The sequence below is a fragment of the Macaca thibetana genome, chromosome 13, assembly GCF_024542745.1.
Source record: "Macaca thibetana thibetana isolate TM-01 chromosome 13, ASM2454274v1, whole genome shotgun sequence".
NCBI classification, from domain to species: domain Eukaryota; kingdom Metazoa; phylum Chordata; class Mammalia; order Primates; family Cercopithecidae; genus Macaca; species Macaca thibetana.
Window position 1 is genome coordinate 6,414,608 of NC_065590.1, and position 21,834 is coordinate 6,436,441.

The following is a 21,834-nucleotide window of genomic DNA, read 5'->3' on the forward strand; positions in this document are numbered from 1 at the left end:
AAGTGAGGGCTCTTCTCTACTGCTCCCTAGAAACTGTCTGCCATTTCTTCTGGCTAAATCATGCTATCAATTTGTTAAGCTCCATGGTATTTTTAAAGGATTTCTGATTGGTGTTTACCATCTTGAGTTTCTCTCCTAAAATTATCTGCCTTCCTATTGCTTTCCATCTCAGTAAATAGTCCCATTCTACACATTTGTTTGAACCCCAAACTATGGATTCATCCCTGATCATCTGTCTCACATCCTTCATCCAGGCCAGCAGCACACTCTGTTGGAGCACCTGTTACAATACACCCTCCATCCCCCTCCTGTCATACTCACCACCACTTTGATGGTTGGAAGCCACTCTCAGCCCTCTCCTGGTTTGCTGAAAAGGGCTCCTCACTGGCCTGCCTGCTTCTGTTTTTCAACAGTGGGGACGTGGTCATGACATTCCTCTGCTCAAAAGCCTCTCAGGAAATATCCAGCGTCTGTCCCAGGACCACAGGCTATGCAGGCTCCAGCATTTTTCTGTCCCTCTGTCCTCATTTCTTACCTTGTTCTCCTTCATTCTTCAAGCTCCAGCCAGAGTGGCCTCTTGGCTCAAGGTGCTCCCAACTCAGGGCTTGTCCCCTTGTTCTTTTCTTCCCTGCTCTGGAAAGTTCTTCCACTATGTTTCACACCTTCACTTCATTCAGGGCTTCCTTCAGGTGTCACTCACCAATGAGGCTTCCCTCGGCACACTGATACAAAATATCCATCAAGAGGATTCTCTCATCAATCCAAAGGATTCTCTCACGGCTCTCTGCTTTTGTCTGCACTGCTCATCACTGCCTGCTACTGTGTCTTTATTGGCTGACTGACTTATTTTCTGTTTCCCACACTAGCCTGCAGCTCTCCAGTGAAGAGGTTTTGTTTAACACATTGCTACATCCCAGCACCTTGATGATTCCAAGAAAGCAAATTTTCTCTATTCATTTCCTCTTCAAGAAACACTTGGGGGAGGAAAAGCCATAAATGCATGCACATTTGTAATTTTTGATTTATTCTGTGAAAAATGAAATCTAAGAAGCCTTCTTTTGTTTGTTGTCACTAATTACTTAGCTGATGAGTTTTTACTTTGGTAGTTCATAAAAACACAGACACCTGCAGCCCAAGCACCTCGTGAGGTCAGTGGGCTTGCCAGAGGTCACAGGTCAAGAGCAGCTGCACCCATTGAATACATTTAGTCCTCACAAATTATTGGAGCCTTCTGTAGTATAAATATTAAGACAAAGCTAGATTTGAATGCTCAACATACAGACAGCATGTTACACAACACAGTTTCTCTGCTTATGTTCACCAAAAAGCACTGAACTAAGATCTTGTGTGACCGCCCTTCATTTAATCTCTTCTTGCCAAAGAAACAATTTGGCAAACTCAGTAACCACTGTCCTACTTTAAGAAGGGGTCATTCAGGTCAGTTCTGAATGACCCAAGTATTCATTAAAGGAGTGCAGATTTTAAAACATGAAACCGTCTGATTTTTTTTTCAACAAGTGTCCCTGGGTTTCTTGCTGTTCCTCTCTGATTTTGTTACTCCTGGATTTTCCTCTGCCTCGCTTCCTTCATGCCGCCTTTGGCCGCTGTCCGGGAGGGTCTTCATTCTAACTGCATCCTGCATTTATTTTGCCGTGTTTTATTGGCTGCTTCTCGGTTGTTTCCGCTTGCCCGAGTTTCTGGTCAGGATCAGTCTCACTGCCTGAGCATGGCAGGCGCGCTGGCCTCTGTGGTGCATTTCAGCAGTGCCTGTTCCTTCCTCTTTTCCCTGGCTTTCTATTCTCCAACCTTAGGAATGAGAATATCCTTTTGATACAGCAAGAAGAGCAGCACCCCCTGTGAAAGCATGGGTCTCTGAGGCTGTTGGGTCAGTGAAAGGAAAGAAAAAGGTGAAAGAGGAAATGGGAGCTTCCAAAACCAGTCCTCATCCATTTTCCTGTTGGTCTCCGTGGATCCTATGGCTTCTGTGCATTTCTTTAAAACTGTTTTCTCTTGCCTTCTTACATATAGGAGGGGAAGGCAACTAAACTTTGGAGGCATTTGCGATGTTAGAGGCACAGTGGTTAAGTACTGTGCAGTTGACTGCCTGGTTATAGCTATGGTTCTTTACCCAGCAGGTGCATTTGTGTCTGTTTCACAGATGAGTCGGTGCGGCCTGCGCATGTTAGGAACCTTTCCACAATCACAGGCGGAGAGCGGGAGGGCTGGGTTTCAAGTCAGGGGGCAGTTCTCCGACGGCATGCTGCAGGCCCGTGGCAGAAACCTCCGGGTTGTACTGCAGTAAAGGAAAGGAGGTGACTTCATTTGGATATTAGGGGACTGGAGATGCTGCTGTCGGCTGACTCTTCTCACACAGTAGCAGGTGCACATAGAAGCAGGAGTCAGCTGGGGGAACAGAGGCACGGTTTTCAGGGAATGTATTCTTTCCTCATTTATCAGTGAGGTCAGTGGGCTTGCCAGAGGTCGTAGGTAAAGAGCAGCTGCACCCATTGAACACATTTAGTCCTCACAAATTATTGGAGCCTTCTGTAGTATAAATATTAACATAAAGCTAGATTTGAACGCTCAACATACAGATGATCACTGTGTTATTTCACAGTTCTTTAAACCTTTTCCACTTTTTACAGCTATATTGATTTGGCTCAAAAAATGTTTAATGTTATAGTTTTAGTCCTGTTTGTAAGCTCTTAAGGATTTACTTACTAAAAGTTCTGTGACTGTAAGTACCTAAAGACTTATTCTATCACTTTAATAGTCATTTATCACTTAACAAAGGGGATACGTTCTGCGAAATGCATCCTTAGGCGGTTTTGTCATTGTTTGAACATCATAGGGTGTGCTTACACAAACCTAGGTGGTACAGCTTACCACACACCTAGGCTATATGATGTCGTCTACCAGCCTATTGCTCCTCATCTACAAACCTGTGCAGCCTGTTTCTGTACTGAATACTGTAGGTATTTGTAACACAACAAGAAGTATTGACGTATTTAAACATATCTAGACATAGAAAAGGCATTGTAAAAAATGTAGTATAAAGGATAAAAAGTGGCCCACCTGTATAACGCGCTTACTGTAAATGAAGTTTGCAGGACTGGAGGTTGCTCTGGGTGAGTCAGTGAGTGAGTGGTGAGTGAATGTGAAGGCGTAGGACATTACTGTACACTACTGTAGACTTCATAGACACTGTAGTCTATGCTAAACTTATTTTTAAAAAATTTTTTGTAATAACTCTTAGCTTGAAACACACATTGTACAGTAGCACAAAAGTGTTTTCTTTCATTATACCCTTCTTTTTTTTTTTTTTTTTTTTTTTGAGTGCAACTTCTATCTCCTGAATTCAAGCAATTCTTCTGCTTCAGCCTCCCAAGTAGCTGGTATTACAGGCACCCGCCACCACACCTGGCTAATTTTTGTATTTTTACTAGAGACAGGGTTTCATCATGTTGGCCAAGCTGGTCTTGAACTCCTGACCTCAGATGATCCACCCACCTCGGCCTCCCAAAGTGCTGGGATTACAGGCATAAGTCACCGTGCCTGGCCTATATCCTTATTCTATAAGCTTTGTATGTTAAAAAATAGTGTGTTGATATTTAAACTTTTTTGTTAAAAACAAGACATATACATACACATCAGCCTATGTCTACATAGGGTCAGGATCATAAAGGTGTTAAAACAGGCAACAGGAATTTTTCAGCTCCATGATAATTTTATGGAACCACCATCCTATATGTGGTCCACTGTTCACTGAAACACTGAATGTGGTACATGGCTGTATTATCTTTCTATAATTCAGATAAATTTCTGTCCTACTCTGTTCCTGTTGCTAGAAAACAGAAGAGCACAGTTGGATAATTTATAAAGAACATTGATGTTTTCACAGTTCCAGAGGCTGGGCAGTCTAAGCTCAGGGCACTGGCATTTGGTGTCTGGTGAGTGCCTTCCTGTTTCAGCCTCACATGGCAGAAGACAGAGGGCATATGAGGGCAGAAGAGCAAGCTAACCAACCAGCAACGCTGTGAGAAGCCTCTGTGTAAGGACCTTCATCCCACGAAGGAGGAAGGAGCCCTCATGGCCTAATCACACCTTAAAGGCTCCACCTCTTAAGGCTATCACGTTGGCAACACCTGAGTTTTAGAGGGGGGACCGCCAAAGCATAGCATTCTCATATTCTGCTTTCATTCTAAACTGTATTGAATGCCTGCAGGATGACTGCTATTGTCCTGCAAGTAAGTGCTCTCCAAACTTAAGCTCCGTCCAGTGACCTTCGTGTGTTAAGTCACTTTCCATGTGTTCTCCATGTGCTGGCCCAACCCACATCTCTCTCCTCTTTCCCTACAGGCCTCCTCCTAACACGTTCTCTGTTTTAAAGCCACAATGGGCTCTACCACGAGTTAAGAGGTGGATATTTCCCACCATTTTTCCATGTACTAGAGAAGCCCCTTCATGGTTCTGTTTAATGCCTGTCTTTTCAGCCCTGCCCAGATATTGTCCTACTCTGGGTCTTCCTAAGCAGACTTCCTCTTCCCCTGTTCCCATAGCACTTGGCTGGGGCTTGACCGCACTTTGCCTTGTTTTAGAGTAAGTCATAAATATATGTTGGGAGCTGTATTGGGAATTCTTTGAGATTAGAGATCATGGCACGTGTATATCCCTCATAGAGTAGTTAACTTGAGGCATCCTGACAAATTGATTGGGTTGTCTCTGAAGGAGCACACGTCTCAAATATTAAACCTATTCAGTGTTCCAAATGCAAGAATCAGACATTGAAAATAAATACAATGCCAATGTTTCTGAATGCTACAGATGAGAGTAGTAATGTAAAAATGGGCTGTGACCTGACTACCTTGGTAGTAAGACCCTGGATCTCTTTCAGCTTCAATTCCCACTTAAATTTTTACAAAGCATGAAAATAACTGCCTTGCCTACTCATTAGGGTTTTTATGAGGATGAAATGAGATGTTACATCTGAAAATATTTTAGAAATCACTGAATTGTTTCAAATATAAAATTGCACCGGGCGCAGTTACTCATGCCTGTAATCCCAGAACTTTGAGAGGCTGAGGCGGGCGGATCACCTGAGGTCAGGAGTTTGAGAGCAGCCTGGCCAACATGGCAAAACCCTGTCTCTACTAAAAATACAAACATTAGCCAGGCATGCTGGTGCGTGCCTGTAATCCCAGCTACTTGGGAGGCTGAGACAGGGAGAATTGCTTCAACCTGGGAGGCAGAGGTTGCAGTAAGCCGAGATTGTGCCACTGCACTCCAGCCTGGGTGACAGAGGAAGACTCCATCTCAAAAAAAAAAATAAAAATAAAAATGTGTTACTCCATTTCCACAGTCACAATATTGAAGAAAAACTTAATAGGGGTTTAGAAAAATGAAAACTGTACAGTGTAGATAATGTGTATTTATAGCACTCCAATTTTAATGTAACATTAAGTTTTTGTCTACATGTGCTTCATGAATAGTTTTAAGGGAAACCTTTGGTTTGCACTGTAATCTGGGAAGCCAGTGTAAAGACCGTGATACTGACTTGGGAGATGGTGAAATAGGACCCACTGGTTCTATCAAAGGGAACCAATTTCCTATCTCCAAAATTCCTCCATAACCCAAGTTTTGTGTCTTTATGTTTTCCTTACCAGGCTTCCATCTGTATCACAAGTTGCCCACAATAGTGCCTGAGAGCTGCCTTCTTATAATGGTTGGACTTCTACTAGGCGGGATTATTTTTGGTGTTGATGAGAAGTCGCCCCCTGCAATGAAGACTGATGTGTTTTTCTTGTACCTCCTCCCACCCATCGTGCTGGATGCCGGCTATTTCATGCCCACTCGCCCATTCTTTGAGAACATTGGCGCCATTTTCTTGTATGCTGTGGTAGGGACCCTTTGGAATTCCATTGGCATTGGTGTGTCTTTGTTTGGTATCTGCCAGATTGAAGCATTCGGCCTCAGCGACATCACTTTGCTCCAGAACCTGCTCTTTGGCAGCTTAATCTCAGCTGTGGATCCTGTGGCTGTGCTTGCTGTCTTTGAGAACATTCACGTCAATGAGCAACTCTACATTCTGGTCTTTGGAGAGTCCCTGCTGAATGATGCAGTAACAGTGGTGAGTCACATTCACACTGCATGACTCCAACAGGTGGGGGCTGCCCAGCCACCTGCAGTGGCTCTCTGTCCCTCAACTGGCAGGGGCGGGACCCTGCACACAGGGTGGTTTCATGAGCAGTTGCCCAGGGCCCTTCACTTGGTTTCATGCTCTGACATCACTGTCTTATAATTCTTAATACTTTTAAACGCATTATTTATAATTTATTTATTATCATAAAACTGTCTCCTCATTTTCATTTTGCACGGGGCCCTGCAAAATATGTAGCTGGTCTGTGCTGACAAGGCCCCGTTCATGCCAGAGGAACATATGATTTTGGCCTTTGCAACTCTGATGATTTATCAATTTGGCATTTTCAAAAATGATGGTCTTCGATCATAATTTAAAAGACTTCAGATCCCAGCGTTCTTGTGAGAAGTAATACTGTCAGTATCCAATGTATATAATACAGGTGAAATGTTAATACCTACTAAGTGCCATTCTCCATCTGGGGATGCTTTAGTTATCATGTTCATGATTTTACGGAAAGTTTTTGTCACACTGCTCACTTTCTGTTACTCTTCAACCAGCACATTTCTGGCCTTCATCACCTTCTCATAAATGAGTATTTATTCAGAAGGCACAAATTATTTGTAACTCTGTCTTGGATGACATAGAATTAGAGTCAGGGGCTGTTATGATCTTAAAGTTAGCAGAATTTACTTCTACCCTGCCTTTTGAACACAGGCAAGGGTTGAGAGAAGGGATGAGAAAGCCCCTCCTTTTACCCACAGACCTGCAAAGAGCTCAGCATCCACCAGTTAAAGACACTCAGGTGATACTCGATTGATGAATCAGTTAGGGAGCACTGATGATGCTGTTTTCTGTTAGCCACAGCTCGGTCGTAGGAAAGGTGACAGTAATGATAGCCACTAACTCGTGAATGCTCCCTTTGTGCTCAGGTCTGTATGACAAATTATGAAACAGGCATTCCTCCCATTATTCAGATACGAAAATTGAGGCAGAAAAAGATTGTGTTTAAAGGACTTAATTTGTAATTCCCTCTCCATCTGCTCGTATCATTAAAATGTCATTCCTGACTCATTTAAAAGTCTACATAGTAGGGTGGGTGCAGAGGCTCATGCCTATAATCCCAGCACTTTGGGAGGCCGAGGCAGGCGGATCACTTGAAAGTCAGGAGTTCGAGACAAGCCTGGCCAACATGGTGAAACCCTGTCTCTACTAAAAATACAAAAAAAAAAAAAAAAAAAAAATAGCTGGGCTTGGTGGTGAGCTCCTGTTATCCCAGCTATTTGGGAGGCTGAAGTGAGAGGATCACTTGGGCCAGGCAGGCAGAGGTTGCAGTGAGCCGAGATTACGCCACTACATTCCAGCCTGGGTAACAGAGTGAGACTCCATCTCAATAATAATAATAATAATAATAATAATAATTATTATTATTATTATACAATAAAAGTCTACATAGAAACCAATGTATTCTCTGTTAGCCTGTATTCTACTGCAAAAGGAAATCCTCAGAATGAATACAATATAATCTCTAAGGACATCCATTAACTTCATGTGAACATTATTATATAGAAGATAATTCATCGATCACAATGTGTAGTATAGATATTTTAAGACTGCTGAGTTACCTCACTTAAGTAACAAAATCCACTTCATATATTCCATTATTCATTAACTGAGTAGTCATTAACTTACCGATATTAAATTTTAACTGGGAAACTCCCATAATCGTAGAGACATTTTATAACTCATTCTAATTTCCAGAGGCAGAAGGCATGAAGTTTTCCATTCTGACTTAGCTCCATAGGTAAATTTTACCCTGTTGAGGGAGACTGGGGACATTTGAATGGGAATTCCTGGAGTGAGTCTATTTAGTGCAAAGGGAACTTTACAAAGAAATAAGAACGCCTGTTGCAGTCCTTCTAGGGCAGCTCAGTAAGAGTTAAATTAGTTTCAGAATGACACGCCAGGCCTCCACACTGCTTTCCCACCTCTATCAAAATGTTATTCAGACATCTCGGCGGTCCATTCTTTGAGTTCGTCCCGAATCAGATCTCAGGATAGGGTCTGGCTAAGTCACTGTGTAGAGTATGCAAAGGTAGCAGGCCATCCAGACGCACACCCTGTGCTTCCTCCCAGGAGGCACCGAGGCACAACTGTGGTTTTACGGAAAGAAAGGGAGGGCTGACCCAGGGAAGGCAGGCGGCCAAAGTGAGAGCTTGTCACTCCATTCAGAAGGAGGGCACAGACAGAGCAAGGCCCTGGCTGGTGCTTTGAGGTGGAAGTTCTTATCAAGGAATGGCCAGAGCCTTTCAGTCAGAGCCACTGTCGTGGTTTCATATTTAAGAGCTTCCTTTGGTAACTTACTTGCCCTGGCTGAGAGTTCATGGAACCCCAAAGTCAGATCCACAAGATATCAGGGCATGTCCACAGGTTTGCCAAATAATAAACTACTAGACGTTTCTCTCACTGAATTGGCTGAGTACTGAATTGAGCACATGTTAAGAATAATTAGAACAATGGTGTCAAAAATTTTAATTTTATCTCCTAGTCAGGTACCTTCAAAGAATAGAGGTGGAGATGTTTTGTGGAAGATTCTTTGATTCATTCATTCAGTCTTATCCCTAGGAGAGGTTTAAGGAACTCACAAACTTTGGAAAGTTATTAAAAATACGGACCATGATGCATACGGCAAAAACTATGAGTCACTAGGAGTTGCAGATAGAAGAATAGGGGTTAGTTTAAGGAACTCATGGACTTTGGAAAGGTATTAAAAATATGGACCATGATGCCTACGGCAAAAACGATGAGTCACTGGGAGTTGCAGATAGAAGAATCAGGGTTAATCAGAGAAAATTCACTGACACAGTATATAACCTCGAGGATGGGTAACATGGTAGGTTAGTGCCATTAACTCCTTTCCCAAATTATGATAAATTCAACATTGAGCTAGAAAAGCTGAAGCAAAGAAAACTTAGCATGAAAATGTCTCAAAGCAAGAGAAATGGATCGTATAAATTACAGATCAAACCCTTCATGCTATTGTACAGGACTGTGGTAGATTAGAAGTAGTAGAACTAGAGACACGACAATTGAAAAAAATAAAGGTGTGATTTTTAAATAGACTTTTCTGCTATCCCTTAGAATAAATGTTGTATGAAAACTTCCCAAAATTTCCCTTATTAGGCAAAGATTTTTCAGGTTATTTCTAGAACATGTTAATGCAGCCACTGAATATTCTAATAAATTTTGCAAGAAGACTTAAAGAGTTTCCTCCACCTGCTCATAACCAGGCTTAGTTAAGGAGAGCTGGTTCTGTAGAGAGAAGCCAGTAATGGGCCCCAGAGGCCCAGTCACTGTGTGCTGTGGATTGGAAAGTAACCTTAGGAAGATGGAGGGTAAGCAGTGACCACTTGGATGTTAATTTTGATTTTGCAAACAGCATAATAGATCTAAAATGTCGTATGCAAAATCATTATCCTGTATGTTTCATGCAGGAAGAAATTACCTGAACATTCTTTTTTTCTGGAACAGAGCCATTCTGATAGACAACTGTATTTGCATAATTTGCACCCTTGCTTTATGTGATTTCACAGAATTAGTATGCTTTTAAAATCAAAGTTCAAAGTTCATTAACTCCTAATTTTAATATATATGTTTGCAATTAAAAAAAAATCATAAGCAGTATAGTTTCAAAGCTGTCAAATTAGCCCATGACAGAATTTAGTACACAGGCATCACTGACATTTTAATCTAAGAATACAAGTGTCAAGGGGAGATCAACTTTGCACCGACTCACTAGAGACATTTGCCCACATGCATAATATATACACATAATACATATACCTATATAAATTAAAATTCTAAAACACTTTTCGGCATAGATTCCCTTGTAATACAATTGAAGGATTTAACTGGAATGAACTAAGTATGTGGTTTCGGCCAGTTGTAACCAGAAGAATTTTATCTCGTGCTGATCACTAACGAGGTATCAGGTTCAGTGTAAAACAGGTGGGAGGTTGTGGAAAGCTTTCTGGTTGTTAAGGTAACGCTTCTACCTGAGACATTAGCTCTGACACTGCAGTGGCATCTCAGGCAGGAGAAGGATCAAAAATGGAGCTTTGGCCCAATGTGCCGAGAGTACAGTGCCTGTGACCCATCTTAATTCTTTGCGGAGTCTAAGCGGGGATTTAAGACAGGCTGTACCTTTGATAGATTTGATGCATTAAGTTGCCAGCAAAATAGGTTTGTAAGGATTAGGAATGTGTGACCCAGTTGCAGATGCCCGTTAATCTGTGGAAGGAGTACCTGGACTTCCCTCAGAGAACTCTTCAGTGCACTGGATGGACTGGGGTGTAGAGATGAGAGGGAGGAAAAGGAGAAGACTCAGCTCTGTGCTAAAGGAATTTCTAGTTTTGTTGGGGACATGAGGCACTCACTCAAAACTCAGCACTGACAGCACAAGATGCTGAATGTTCTGGGAGATCATCCGTGGTGCAGGAGGTCAGAGGGCCGGGTATTTGCAAAGGCTGGAGGGGTCCAGGAGGGCTCCTGGGGGCAACGGTAGGTTCAGTTGTGCTTTGGAAGATAGGTAAAGGTTTAGGGGTGGGTTGCTGGCAAGAGAAAGGACAAAGAAAGAAAACCAGGAGCAGGAGTTAATAAATACGGTGTGTTTTATGGAACAGTGATGAAATCCTTTACAATCTGACGTGTGTTAGAAAGCAGTTAAAAAAAATGTGTACCAGGTGTTTTGAGACTATGAGGCCTTCCTGATGTGAAAATGGAATGGCAGCCTTTGAAGGAAGTAGGTCTTTTTTTTTTGAGACGGAGTCTCGCTCTGTTGCCCAGGCTGGAGTGCAGTGGCCGGATCTCGGCTCACTGCAAGCTCCGCCTCCCGGGTTTACGCCATTCTCCTGCCTCAGCCTCCCGAGTAGCTGGGACTACAGGCGCCGCCACCACGCCCAGCTAGTTTTTATTTATTTATTTATTTATTTATTTTTTATTTTTTAGTAGAGACGGGGTTTCACCATGTTAGCCAGGATGGTCTCGATCTCCTGACCTCGTGATCCGCCCGTCTCGGCCTCCCAAACTTGAGCCACCGCGCCCGTCCCAAGGAAGTAGGTCTTGTAGTGGCTGCAGTGGGATTAGAGCAAAGAAGAGATGAGCCTCCCAGGTGCAGGCTGGAGGCTGGAGATAGAATGTGGTGCCCGAGTGGCCCTGGAGAGAGGCTGTCCCTGCAGTAGCAGATGGCTGGGAAACCCGCCTCTCCTCTGGGACACCGGTGATCATCCCTTTTGCCTTTGGCTGTTTGGAGGCAAGGGGTATATATAGCACATCTGTGATCCTGTCTCAGGAAGTAACTGTGGCGTGTTGATGCTGATGAAAACCGATGCTGACAGCAGGTTCAAAGTGGAAGTGGGTGCTACGTGGAGCCATTTCCTTCTCTGTCTGACAAACGATGATGTCTTTGAAATATTTAAGTTTTCAGGAGAATGAGTCTCTTTTGTTCTTCTCTGAAGTCATTTCTTGGTGGGGAGGATAGCAAATGATCTCGAGTGTTACACCAACAATTAGGGAAAAGGAAAAGTTCACTGTTTCCTAGGGAATAATCCACTATTTTTCAAAGCCAACAGACATTTATTGTCATCTACTAGGCAACATAAAAGATGTAAATTGTAATAAGGTGTTAACCGATCACAAGGAGCTTATAATCAAGTAGAAAGGAGGAAAGAATAACGTATTAAACCCATATTGTGGTAGGCTATGACCATAAAGTGAAGCAGAGACAGTGAGATGGCATTGGCCAGGCCGCACACTGCTTACCAGGCAGTGTGACTTCGTTCTCCCATGATTGAACCTTGAACCACTTAATCAGGAGGTCAGGAGTCTCGGATGCTAATATTGCCTCTGGCATTTTGTGTCATTTGACCTTGAACAAATGGGACCAGTTTTGAATTTCTCAGACTCCAAATGAGGGTGTAGCATGGCCTTTCTCCCTAACGTCCTTATCAGTCGGTTTTCCTGGAGATTACAGGTGCTCCCAGAGTTGTAAATATCACAGTGAAAAAGAAGCAGGCCACCTGGTTGGCTGGTGTTTGACTCGCTTATTTTGTGAAAAGAAAGTGGTGGGTCTGCAGCCATGACTTTCCATTTCAGTTCGGTCAGTGGCCCCAGGCACAAGTTGAAAGCATATGGTCCAGCAGACATGAAGTGCCTGGCACTTTTGAAGGCTTCACTAAACCAAGACTATGTAAAGAACGAAACAACAGGTTGGGCGTGGTGGCTCACGCCTGTAATTCTGGCACTTTGGGAGGCCAAGGCAGGTGGATCTCTTGAGGTCAGGAGTTCGAGACCAGCCTGGCCAACATGGTGAGACCACCCCCCATCTCTACTAAAAATACAAAAATTAGCCGGGGGTGGTGGTGTCTGCCTGTAATCTCAGCTACTTTGGAGGCTGAGGCAGGAGAATGGCTTGAACCCGGAAGGCAGAGGTTGCAGTGAGCTGAGATCAAGATCACGCCACTGCACTCCAGCCTGAGTGACAGAGCGAGACTCAAAAAAAAAAGAAAAAAAAAAAAAGAAAAAAGAACAACAGAGCAGTCTCATTATAGCATGAAGTTTTGCTGATGTGCATTTCCATTTCTTTGTAATAAAATGTAAGATAAATCTATTATAAATTATTCTTAATAAGAAAACCTAGGCAGATGCACACACACACACACACACACACACACACACACACACACACACACACGAGTTTGCTGCCACTTTGCTTGAAGAAAATTCCTTTGGGTGTGTCTCAGTTACACCAGACATGTATGTGTGGGTGGGGAGAGGAGGTGGAGTGTGGAGTGAGGAACTGGTGACCTGGGAGGATGACTGACTCATCCTGGGTACCTGTCCTGATGCGTGAGTCCCTTCTGTCATGTGGTTCCACAATAGGACCTTATAAGGTAAATGTGTTCACAGCAGCACCGATAAGCTTTCTTGCTGTCATGTTACCTACCAAGCAATGGTAACGTGAGCTGGGTGTGCTGGATGGCAAACAAATATTTTAAAATAATCTTTCAGATGATATCTGGAAAAAATAATGTTTTTGGAATAAGTTATGCAATGACTTTGAAATTGCCTCTCCCTTACTTGTAGAAATAAATTCCCTGACAACTCACTTTTATTGAAAGGTTTTTTTGGTTAGTTTAAAGCTACGGTATTAAAATATGAGACAAACGAATACACAAAGATTGTCACTTTCCTACTTGGGTACACAGAAGAAATGTCCTTATTAGAAGGCCAGGTAGATGCGTTTGTGCCCAGAGTGATAATGGGGAAACTGGAAAGGGTCTTGACAAGGTGTTTTCTTTTTCCTGCAGGTCCTGTACAACTTGTTCAAGTCGTTTTGCCAGATGAAAACCATTGAGACCATTGATGTGTTTGCAGGAATCGCGAACTTCTTTGTTGTGGGAATCGGTGGGGTGCTGATTGGCATCTTCCTGGGCTTTATAGCGGCATTTACTACTCGATTCACCCATAATATCCGAGTGATCGAGCCACTCTTCGTTTTCCTGTACAGTTATTTGTCCTACATCACAGCCGAAATGTTTCACCTCTCGGGCATCATGGCGTAAGTAATTCTTTGTTAAAAGTGCTCGATGATGACATTTCATTGAATGCATGCATTCTCAGCTAAGATATTAAAGTTGAATAAGTTATATGAAACACTAGGTTTTCTTATTCTTTTAAGAACAATTAAAAATAGATTTTGCGGTGGCTCACGCCTGTAATCCCAGCACTTTGGGATGCCGAGGCGGGTGGATCACAAGGTCAGGAGATCGAGACCATCCTGGCTAACACGGTGAAACCCTGTCTCTACTAAAAATACAAAAAGTTAGTCGGGCGTGGTGGTGGGCACCTGTAGTCCCAGCTACTCGGGAGGCTGAGGCAGGAGAATGGCGTGAACCCGGGAGGTGGAGCTTGCAGTGAGCCGAGATTGCGCCACTGCACTCCAGCCTGGATGACACAGAGAGACTCTGTCTCAAAAAAAAAAAAAAAAAAAAGATTTTCTTACATTTTGTTACAAAGAAATGGAAATATATATCAGCAAAACTTATGCTACCATGATTTGTTGCTCAGATAGAAAGCTGCTTAAACATTCTTCTGGGTCTCATGAAATATGACAGTAAATTGTTGGGGTGGATCTTGGTCAGGCACCAAGAATTGTATGAGTTTGATGCCCAATCAGCGTAGTCCACGTGGGAACCTATAAGCTTATTCCAACAAAGTCACATCCCAAGCTGCTCTTGGAGCTCTGGAATGGCTTATGGATATTCACTGGCATAACCTTAGTCATAGAAATATTTTGAATGGTAGATTTGATTTGGGATAACAGCTTAGTCATTCAAAGCAAAATAAGAGTTGTGACCACACAATTTCAGTTTAGCTGTTTAAACCAAGATGCAGGATTATCAAGCAGGAAATGTTTAAAGCCAGGAACTGTTTATTTACTAAAGGTATGGTTAGTGTCTCATGCACTAACTGGTTCTGAAGGAAGTGTTTGAGAAGTTAGACAAGTAGGCTGATGAATGATGGAGTTTGAATCCTGTTTTAGCATTTGGAGCATCACTTTGAAGGAGGCTGCTCATTGGCTGTGGATGTTTTTGTAGCTTCCAAAAACAAGCTTCTATTCTATTATGGCAAGACCCTGTATACGATCATTGAGAAATACTTAGTAATGGAATGCTTTTACATTTTTTTTTTTACTTTGACAAATATGCATTTACAGCTCCATATGCACTAGGCTAAATGCTAGGACCTGCCGTACATATTTAGAATTTTGCAGCTATAAGCATAAGCCTAGATCGTCCTGAAATTTTCTCTTCCGGTCTGATTAAGATGATCGTTTGACTGGGGACTAGTTTGACTTTTGCCGTTTATCAGCACGTCTGAATCAGAAGCAGATGAGATTGGTGGTAGAGGAAGTTAAAGACCCCCTACACGAAGAGAGTGGAACCTGGGGTCATGAAAGCCCTGAGTTACAGGTTGGGTGGTTTTCTGTTTCACAGAGAAACCTAAATAAAGCAACGCATTAATCTAGTTTGACCCAGTAATGTACCATGTCTTCCTGGTTGCTATTCATATCATTTGTATGACTTCCAGTTTCCTCACTGTTCTTTGGCCAGTGTCATTGAAAACGTATGACCAACTAGTTACAAGGTCTCTAAAAAGACTGTAGGGGAGGGACTTGGTATCTAGTTTCCAGCAGTGTTCTTCTAGCAAGAGTCAGGGTATGAGAACCTTGAATTGCATTGCAAGTCTGAGTATATGTAAAAGTTCTAGAACTCACAAAGGAGCTATGTAAATTTGTCAGTTTGCCAGATGTTTGCAGGCAGGAATTGGGGTTCTTAAAGATCCAGCATATGGGGGGAAAGTTGAAGAATTAGATGGGCTGGGAATCCTGGTGCATCCCTGATGTTGGTGATGGAAGGTTTGGAAGACCTATGCTATATCAAGTCACTGGCCTCTTGTGAAGATGGGATCACAGGTTTACTTATGCTACGAATTCAGAAGTAAGAGACAAATAGGGCCACATACTCCTGATAAGTAGCACAGGTAATTCTCTGCTGTGGTTTGTGGGCCTTTGTTGCCAACTTCAAACTGAAGATTTTCTTGACAACTTAGTGTAGAGGAAATGTTTTTATTACATTTAAACTAATATTGTCATTGGCCAGGTGCAGTGGCTCACGCCTGTAATCCCAGCACTTTAAGAGGATGAGGTGGGTGGATCACTTGAGGTCAGGAGTTTGAGACCAGCCTGACCAGCATGGCGAAACCCTGTCTCTACTAAAAAAATACAAAAATTAGCCCAGCATGGTGGTGCACGTCTGTAATCCCAGCCACTCAGGAGGCTAAAGCAGGAGAATCACCTGAACTGGGAGGTGGAGATTGCAGTGAGCTGAGATCACACCACTGCACTCCACCCCAGACAACAGATTGAGACTCGGTCTCAAAAAAATAAAAAATAAACTAATATTGTCATTTCTCAAAGTATACCGAAATAATAAACGGGTCCTTAAATAAGATATTACCGGTGATATAAGCATGTTTGCATCAAAATTACCATGTGCACCCATTATGCTGTCATGACAAATGCAGGTACATATTCACATTGGGGTATGTTTGTTCTCAGAAGTGATACCCTCTTTTCTAGTGTGGGGTAATTAGTATGCCATTCAAAACCTGACCGTGTGTGTTGCTTCCTTATGCTGTAGATCACAGATGTGCATGCCCTGCCCCTCTCTAAAGTGCATTATGTGCACTTTATGTGTAATTACTGTATTTACTTCAGTCCAGGGAATACAGCATAATGATGCAATTAAAATGCATATCTACACACACCTCTTTTACAGAACTAGTCATTTTTTCTGGGCTTAAATTGTACCGAGTTTAGAAATTCCTATCATACATTGTACTAATTGCACTCTCTCTTCTACCATTTATAAACCACTTTTAAGGTTAATGGGAGTGAAGGCACCTGACATACGGAGAATGCTCAGGACTTTCCCTTGTTTTCTTAAGAGAAATGGGCAGCTCCTGAGAAAGGAAACTAGGCAGATAGGACAGGCAGCTGCTGGGTGGGCAGAAAGGTTAAACTGCCTCTGTAATGATTTGTAGCCCAGTTGTGAAACTTGGCTTCCTGAGTTGTGCCTGCTCTCCTCCATCTCTCCCTCCTCCACCTTCTTCCATCCATCCTTCCTTCTCCTGTCCTCTTCATGTTGCCTTTCAGAGCCTGTAACCCTCTACATTAGCTTTGTTGACTCTTGGGCAGCCTGTTCTAGAAGGATGTCACTTACTTAATGAGCAGGTAGTTACTAGATGAATCTAATGAAAAAGAAACAATCTTCTGAGTAACAGAAGATTTTGGTTTGGGTGAAAAATGCAAGGAAGCTTTTAGAGGAAAGCGCTGGACAGGATTTCAGTATCTTGATTTCTTTGGAAAGACAGTGAAAGTCTACTGTTCCTGCTATTTAACTTTATCATAAGACTGTGGTTTTATAGGCTTTTTACTGTCTACTGTTCCTGCTATTTAACTTTATCATAAGACTGTGGTTTTACAGGCTTTTTACTGACAAGTAAATTAAATAATGAGGTGAAATCTTCTTCTGTCTTACAAAATATTTGGAGAGATGTCTTCTGAGCTGTCTTAAATTTGGTTTCCCCTTTGTGGTCCTTCCTAATACTCCAAAACCTAATTTAATGTTAAGGAATGATTTACGCTTATGTTTTATTGTATATTCAGAAGGGTTTTAGACTCAAACACTAATAGGGTAAATGCAATTCCCTGTTTTCTAACATTCTTCTACTCATTTCTATCCTGGAATAAATTGTGGCAATAGGGAAATGTGTGTGTGTGTGTGCGCATATGCCTGTGTGTGCATACATGTATATTTCAGTTTCCACAGCACCAGAAATAGAGTTAAGGGAAAGTTTCCATCATCCTTTAAACCAGAAGCTTCACATATCAATAGCGCTGGACACTTTTGAGTATCAAAGCACTATAGCAGGGCATGAGAGGTGACTAATAGTTATTGATTTTAGAAATTCCTGCCTTGACTCATGTGTTTTGAACTTTATATTCAGAAAAATGCTCAGAGTCAAAGCACTGACGATTCCTATGGACAATGGTGTATTTGACCTCATTTTACTTTCTTTACCTAAGGACGCTAACGGTTGGATAAATTGATCACTAAAATTCAGAGCCATTATATAGAAATCAACTTAAGCCAAAGTTTGTTATCCCCTTTTGGATTTCAGACTCCTTTCTGATCCTCCCCTTCTACCCTACACAGTTCCCTGGGCTCTAATAAGTGGGACATTGGAAACACACTGACCTGAAGAGGGAAGGGTGTACTTGGCCTATAGCAGCAAATTTTGAAAATGACTAACTCCTCCTTCAGATAGGAGAGTAAGTGCCCATTTTTTATATTTTATTTTGTGAAATGGAGTCTCGCTCTGTCACCCAGGCTGGAGTGCAGTGGCACGATCTCAGCTCACTGCAACCTCTGCCTCCTGGGTTCACGCCATTCTCCCACCTCAGCCTCCCAAGTAGCTGGGACTACAGGTGCCTGCCACCACACCCGGCTAATTTTTTTTTTTTGTACTTTCATAGAGATGGGATTTCACCATGTTAGCCAGGATGGTCTCGATCTCCTGATTTCGTGACCCACCCACCTCAGCCTCCCCAAGTGCTGGGATTACAGGTGTGAGCCACTGCCCCTGGCCGTGCCCAATATTTTTTAGTTCTGCTGTGATGGATTAATAATTCCTTAGTATTTCTTTCCTTAAGAGTACTTCCTAAGTATTTTCTATTTATTGCTAATTATTCCAGTAGCATTATTGCAAAGAAAGTAGAATATGGTGATTAGTTTCATTTTTATGAATAAATAAATCAAGGCCCAGATGGACAAAACATGGCTGTCAGATGACTCAGTGGAGAATTAGACCTGACCCTGCGTCCCCAGTTACCAGGTCAGTCCTGTTTATGTGCAACATCCCCTCCCCCCACCAAAAAAAAAAAAAACCCAGCACATCCCCATGCAAATTTGTAAATAAGTAAATTTGTAACGGGAATTTCCAGAATGATAGGTTTAGGAATGAAATCCAGGAGTAGCTCCAGCTTGCTGGACTGAAGTAGTCACTGGTAAAGGTGTGAAGATCATATGCTCTCTTCATCCTTTTTCTTTGTAGGAGCTGATAATTGTCATCTGTTTAACATTTTGAGAAAAAATAGGAAAGCATGCCTTTTTTTTTTTTTTTTCCTATCCTAGTTCCTCTTGGTTTACCCACACTTTGTAGGGGACCATCTCTTCAAGATCCAAGAGGGTTAAACCATAGCCCTAGATACCAGAATAACCAGTTCAACATGTTTACTTGTGTTCACAAAGATTAAAAATAATAAACACATGACATTGTAGGACATTCATAAAACATTATATGATGTATCGTGTTTATAACATGCTTTCAAACACATGATGCCAACTGACCCTCATCTCAATGTCCTCAAGTGTGAAGAAGAGCAGGAAGAGAGTTTACAAAGAAGGAAGCGGGGAATCAAGACTAGAGCCTTAAATCTCTGGCTCCCTGTTTCTTCTCACTGGGTCATTGTACCTTACACCGCCTTGACAAATAATAGTTGTACTTTTAATTATAGTGTACACTTTCACTGATAGCTCTGACTGGCCAAGACTGACCACTTCAAAATCTGGTATGACCACCCCAAACATAAATAAGGCTGGGGTGGGAGGAGGAAAGGTAGGAAAATGATGCTAGAAATTAAGTGATATAAAAACAAAGCATATACCCCTTAATTTCTTGGACATATTCAGGAAAAAGGAAAAACAAAGAAAGCAACAAAAAGCTTATGATTATCTTTTATTTTCTATTGTATAACTTTGCCTGAACTGTAGTGTAAGACGAGTAAAGACAGAAAGGAATTGGAAATTACAAACCTTAACCTAGAGACATGTAAACAATTCATGAAATTATTTGTATTTATGTTTATGGTTTAAGCTGTTTAATTTAGTAGATTCAATAGATGAACCCCAGCATTTGCTTGGTTCTTTGAAGGAGGAACAAAAATAGTAAGCTGTCACTTCTTTCCTCGGTCCTGCCATAGGGTGGCCACCAGCCTCGTGTGGCTTCTGAGCACTTGAAAGTAGAATTGAGTTGTGTTGTAAGTTTAAAATACACAGCAGAGGCTGGGTGCGGTGGCTCACGCTTGTAATCCCAGCACTACGGGAGGCCGGGGCAGGTGGATAACTCAAGGTCAGGAGTTTGAGACCAGCCTGGAAAACATGGCGAAATCCCATCTCTACTAAAAATACAAAAATTAGCCGGGCATGGTGGTGGATGGCTGTAATCCCAGCTGCTACTCGTGAGGATGAGGTAGGAGAATCGCTTGAATCCGGAAGGTGGAGGTTGCAGTGAGCCAAGATTGCGGCACTGCTCTACAGCCTGGGCAACAGAGCAAGACTCCATCTCAATAAAGAAAATAAATAAATAAATAAATAAATAAATAAATACACAGCAGATTTTTAAGACTGAGTAGGAAAAAACGGATTCTAGAATGTCCCATTAGTAATTTCTATACTGATTTGATGTTGAAATGACAATGTATTAGACGTGTTGAGTTACATAAATATGTTCCGAAAATTACGTTCAGTTTCTTTTCATGTCTTTCGCTGTGAATACTAGGAAACTGCAGATTACATATACAGCTCCGATGATTCCTACTAGACACTGCTGTTCTGTGGTGCTCACTACTAGTGTTTTCTACTTGGATATTTGAAGACTTGGTGACATATGTTTTATTCCTTTTGATAAGGTAAAAAAAAAGGTCATGAAAAGATGGGAGGAATGAAAGAGAAATGCTCTCCCCGCTCTGATGATAACTGTGCTCTTTATAAAGAACATTTCTTTGAGAATGGGGAAGTTTAGAAAGAAAATAAGGAGGGAGAGACTGAAGGGAAGTTGGAGGTCCTTCTGAAGTGGCTTATGATAATTAAGATGTCAAATTAAAGCTACCTTGTGAAAATGAAAAATGTTCCCCTAGGTCCACGTTTGGGGGTTTGGATATAAACATCCTCAAAATCTAAAGTGGGAGGGAAAGCTGTGGCTCCTGCAGGAATGAGCAACGTACTTTAAAACAGGTTCCCTGGGTTGAGATAATGTATGTGTTTTGCAAATTGAATTTGTAAACTTAGACAATAGTCAGTATTCGAAACATTATATTTTCTTGCCTTATCTTCTTAGAGGTAAAACAACATTAAAGACATTGTTTTCATCTCTGTTTTTATCTGTATTTACTCTGCAGACTGACTGAAGATCAATAGAGCCTCTATAGTAAGGTCTATTATAGGTCTTTATTCTAGCTAATGTCAAAAGATACTGATTTTTGATGGAGAAAAAAAAATCAAACACACAAAACTCATGCTAAGTAAGATTATGTATTTCATTCTTGAAGATTATCAGGAATACATTATGAAGCCAATCAGTCTTCCCTCAACTTGTTACCTGTGTCTCAGTGTCTTCTGGTGTTTATCAAGTGGTCAGGGTACTAAAGGAATAATTAATATATCGGGTACTCAAGGAATAGCAATATAAGTTTAAGTGAAACACAAGCAGAAAAAACTTATTTTCTAGGAAAAATTGGTACAATGCATAATACATCCAATAGATGCTGTACTTGACTGGCTTATGAAAATCAATTGACTGCATTCTTAGAATATTTAGCTAAAAAGATAGGATATTGATATTGCTTTTTTGGTTATTAGGATGAATCATACCATTGCTTTTCTCCTTCAGTGCAGATAACAGGGTAGATTTTAGAGGTATCCTTTAGACAAGAAAAAAGTTGATATTTCCTTGCCAACTTTAAATTACACAAAACTTTAACAATTCGCTCCCGAATTAAGAACGGATTCTTCCAAATCTATTTGAAGAGTGGATATTTTTGTGTAACTGAAAATGCTGCCATCACTTTGCTTTTTGGACTGTTTCTTGACTGTTCTTTATGTTTATTTTTTAAAAATGATGATATCCCTTCTGGCCTGTATTTCAAGAATATTGTAGGAGATGATATTACTTTCTGGTAATGTGTAGGCCAAAATGTAAAACAAGATAATAAGTCAGAAATGTATAATTGCTGA

The 21,834-nt window shown here is 41.6% G+C and overlaps 1 protein-coding gene and 1 long non-coding RNA gene across 10 annotated transcripts in view; one reads left to right on the forward strand and one right to left on the reverse strand.

The window, feature by feature from the left end:
* Nucleotides 1-21,834, reverse strand: part of LOC126933962 (uncharacterized) — a 178,442-nt gene that overhangs the window by 119,072 nt on the left and 37,536 nt on the right. The window lies entirely within an intron of this gene.
* The window catches only part of SLC9A2 (solute carrier family 9 member A2), a 91,880-nt gene that overhangs the window by 29,560 nt on the left and 40,486 nt on the right, over nt 1-21,834 (forward strand). Inside the window, exons 1-3 of one of the 2 annotated variants that reach the window (XM_050754255.1) lie at nt 4,033-4,247; nt 5,664-6,127; nt 13,504-13,754. In XM_050754255.1, coding sequence (XP_050610212.1) covers nt 5,720-6,127; nt 13,504-13,754 — 659 coding nt within the window. In that variant the 5' untranslated portion in view covers nt 4,033-4,247; nt 5,664-5,719. Of the gene's footprint in view, nt 1-4,032; nt 4,248-5,663; nt 6,128-13,503; nt 13,755-21,834 lie in introns of those variants that run through there. The other variant, XM_050754254.1, reaches the window with a different exon arrangement.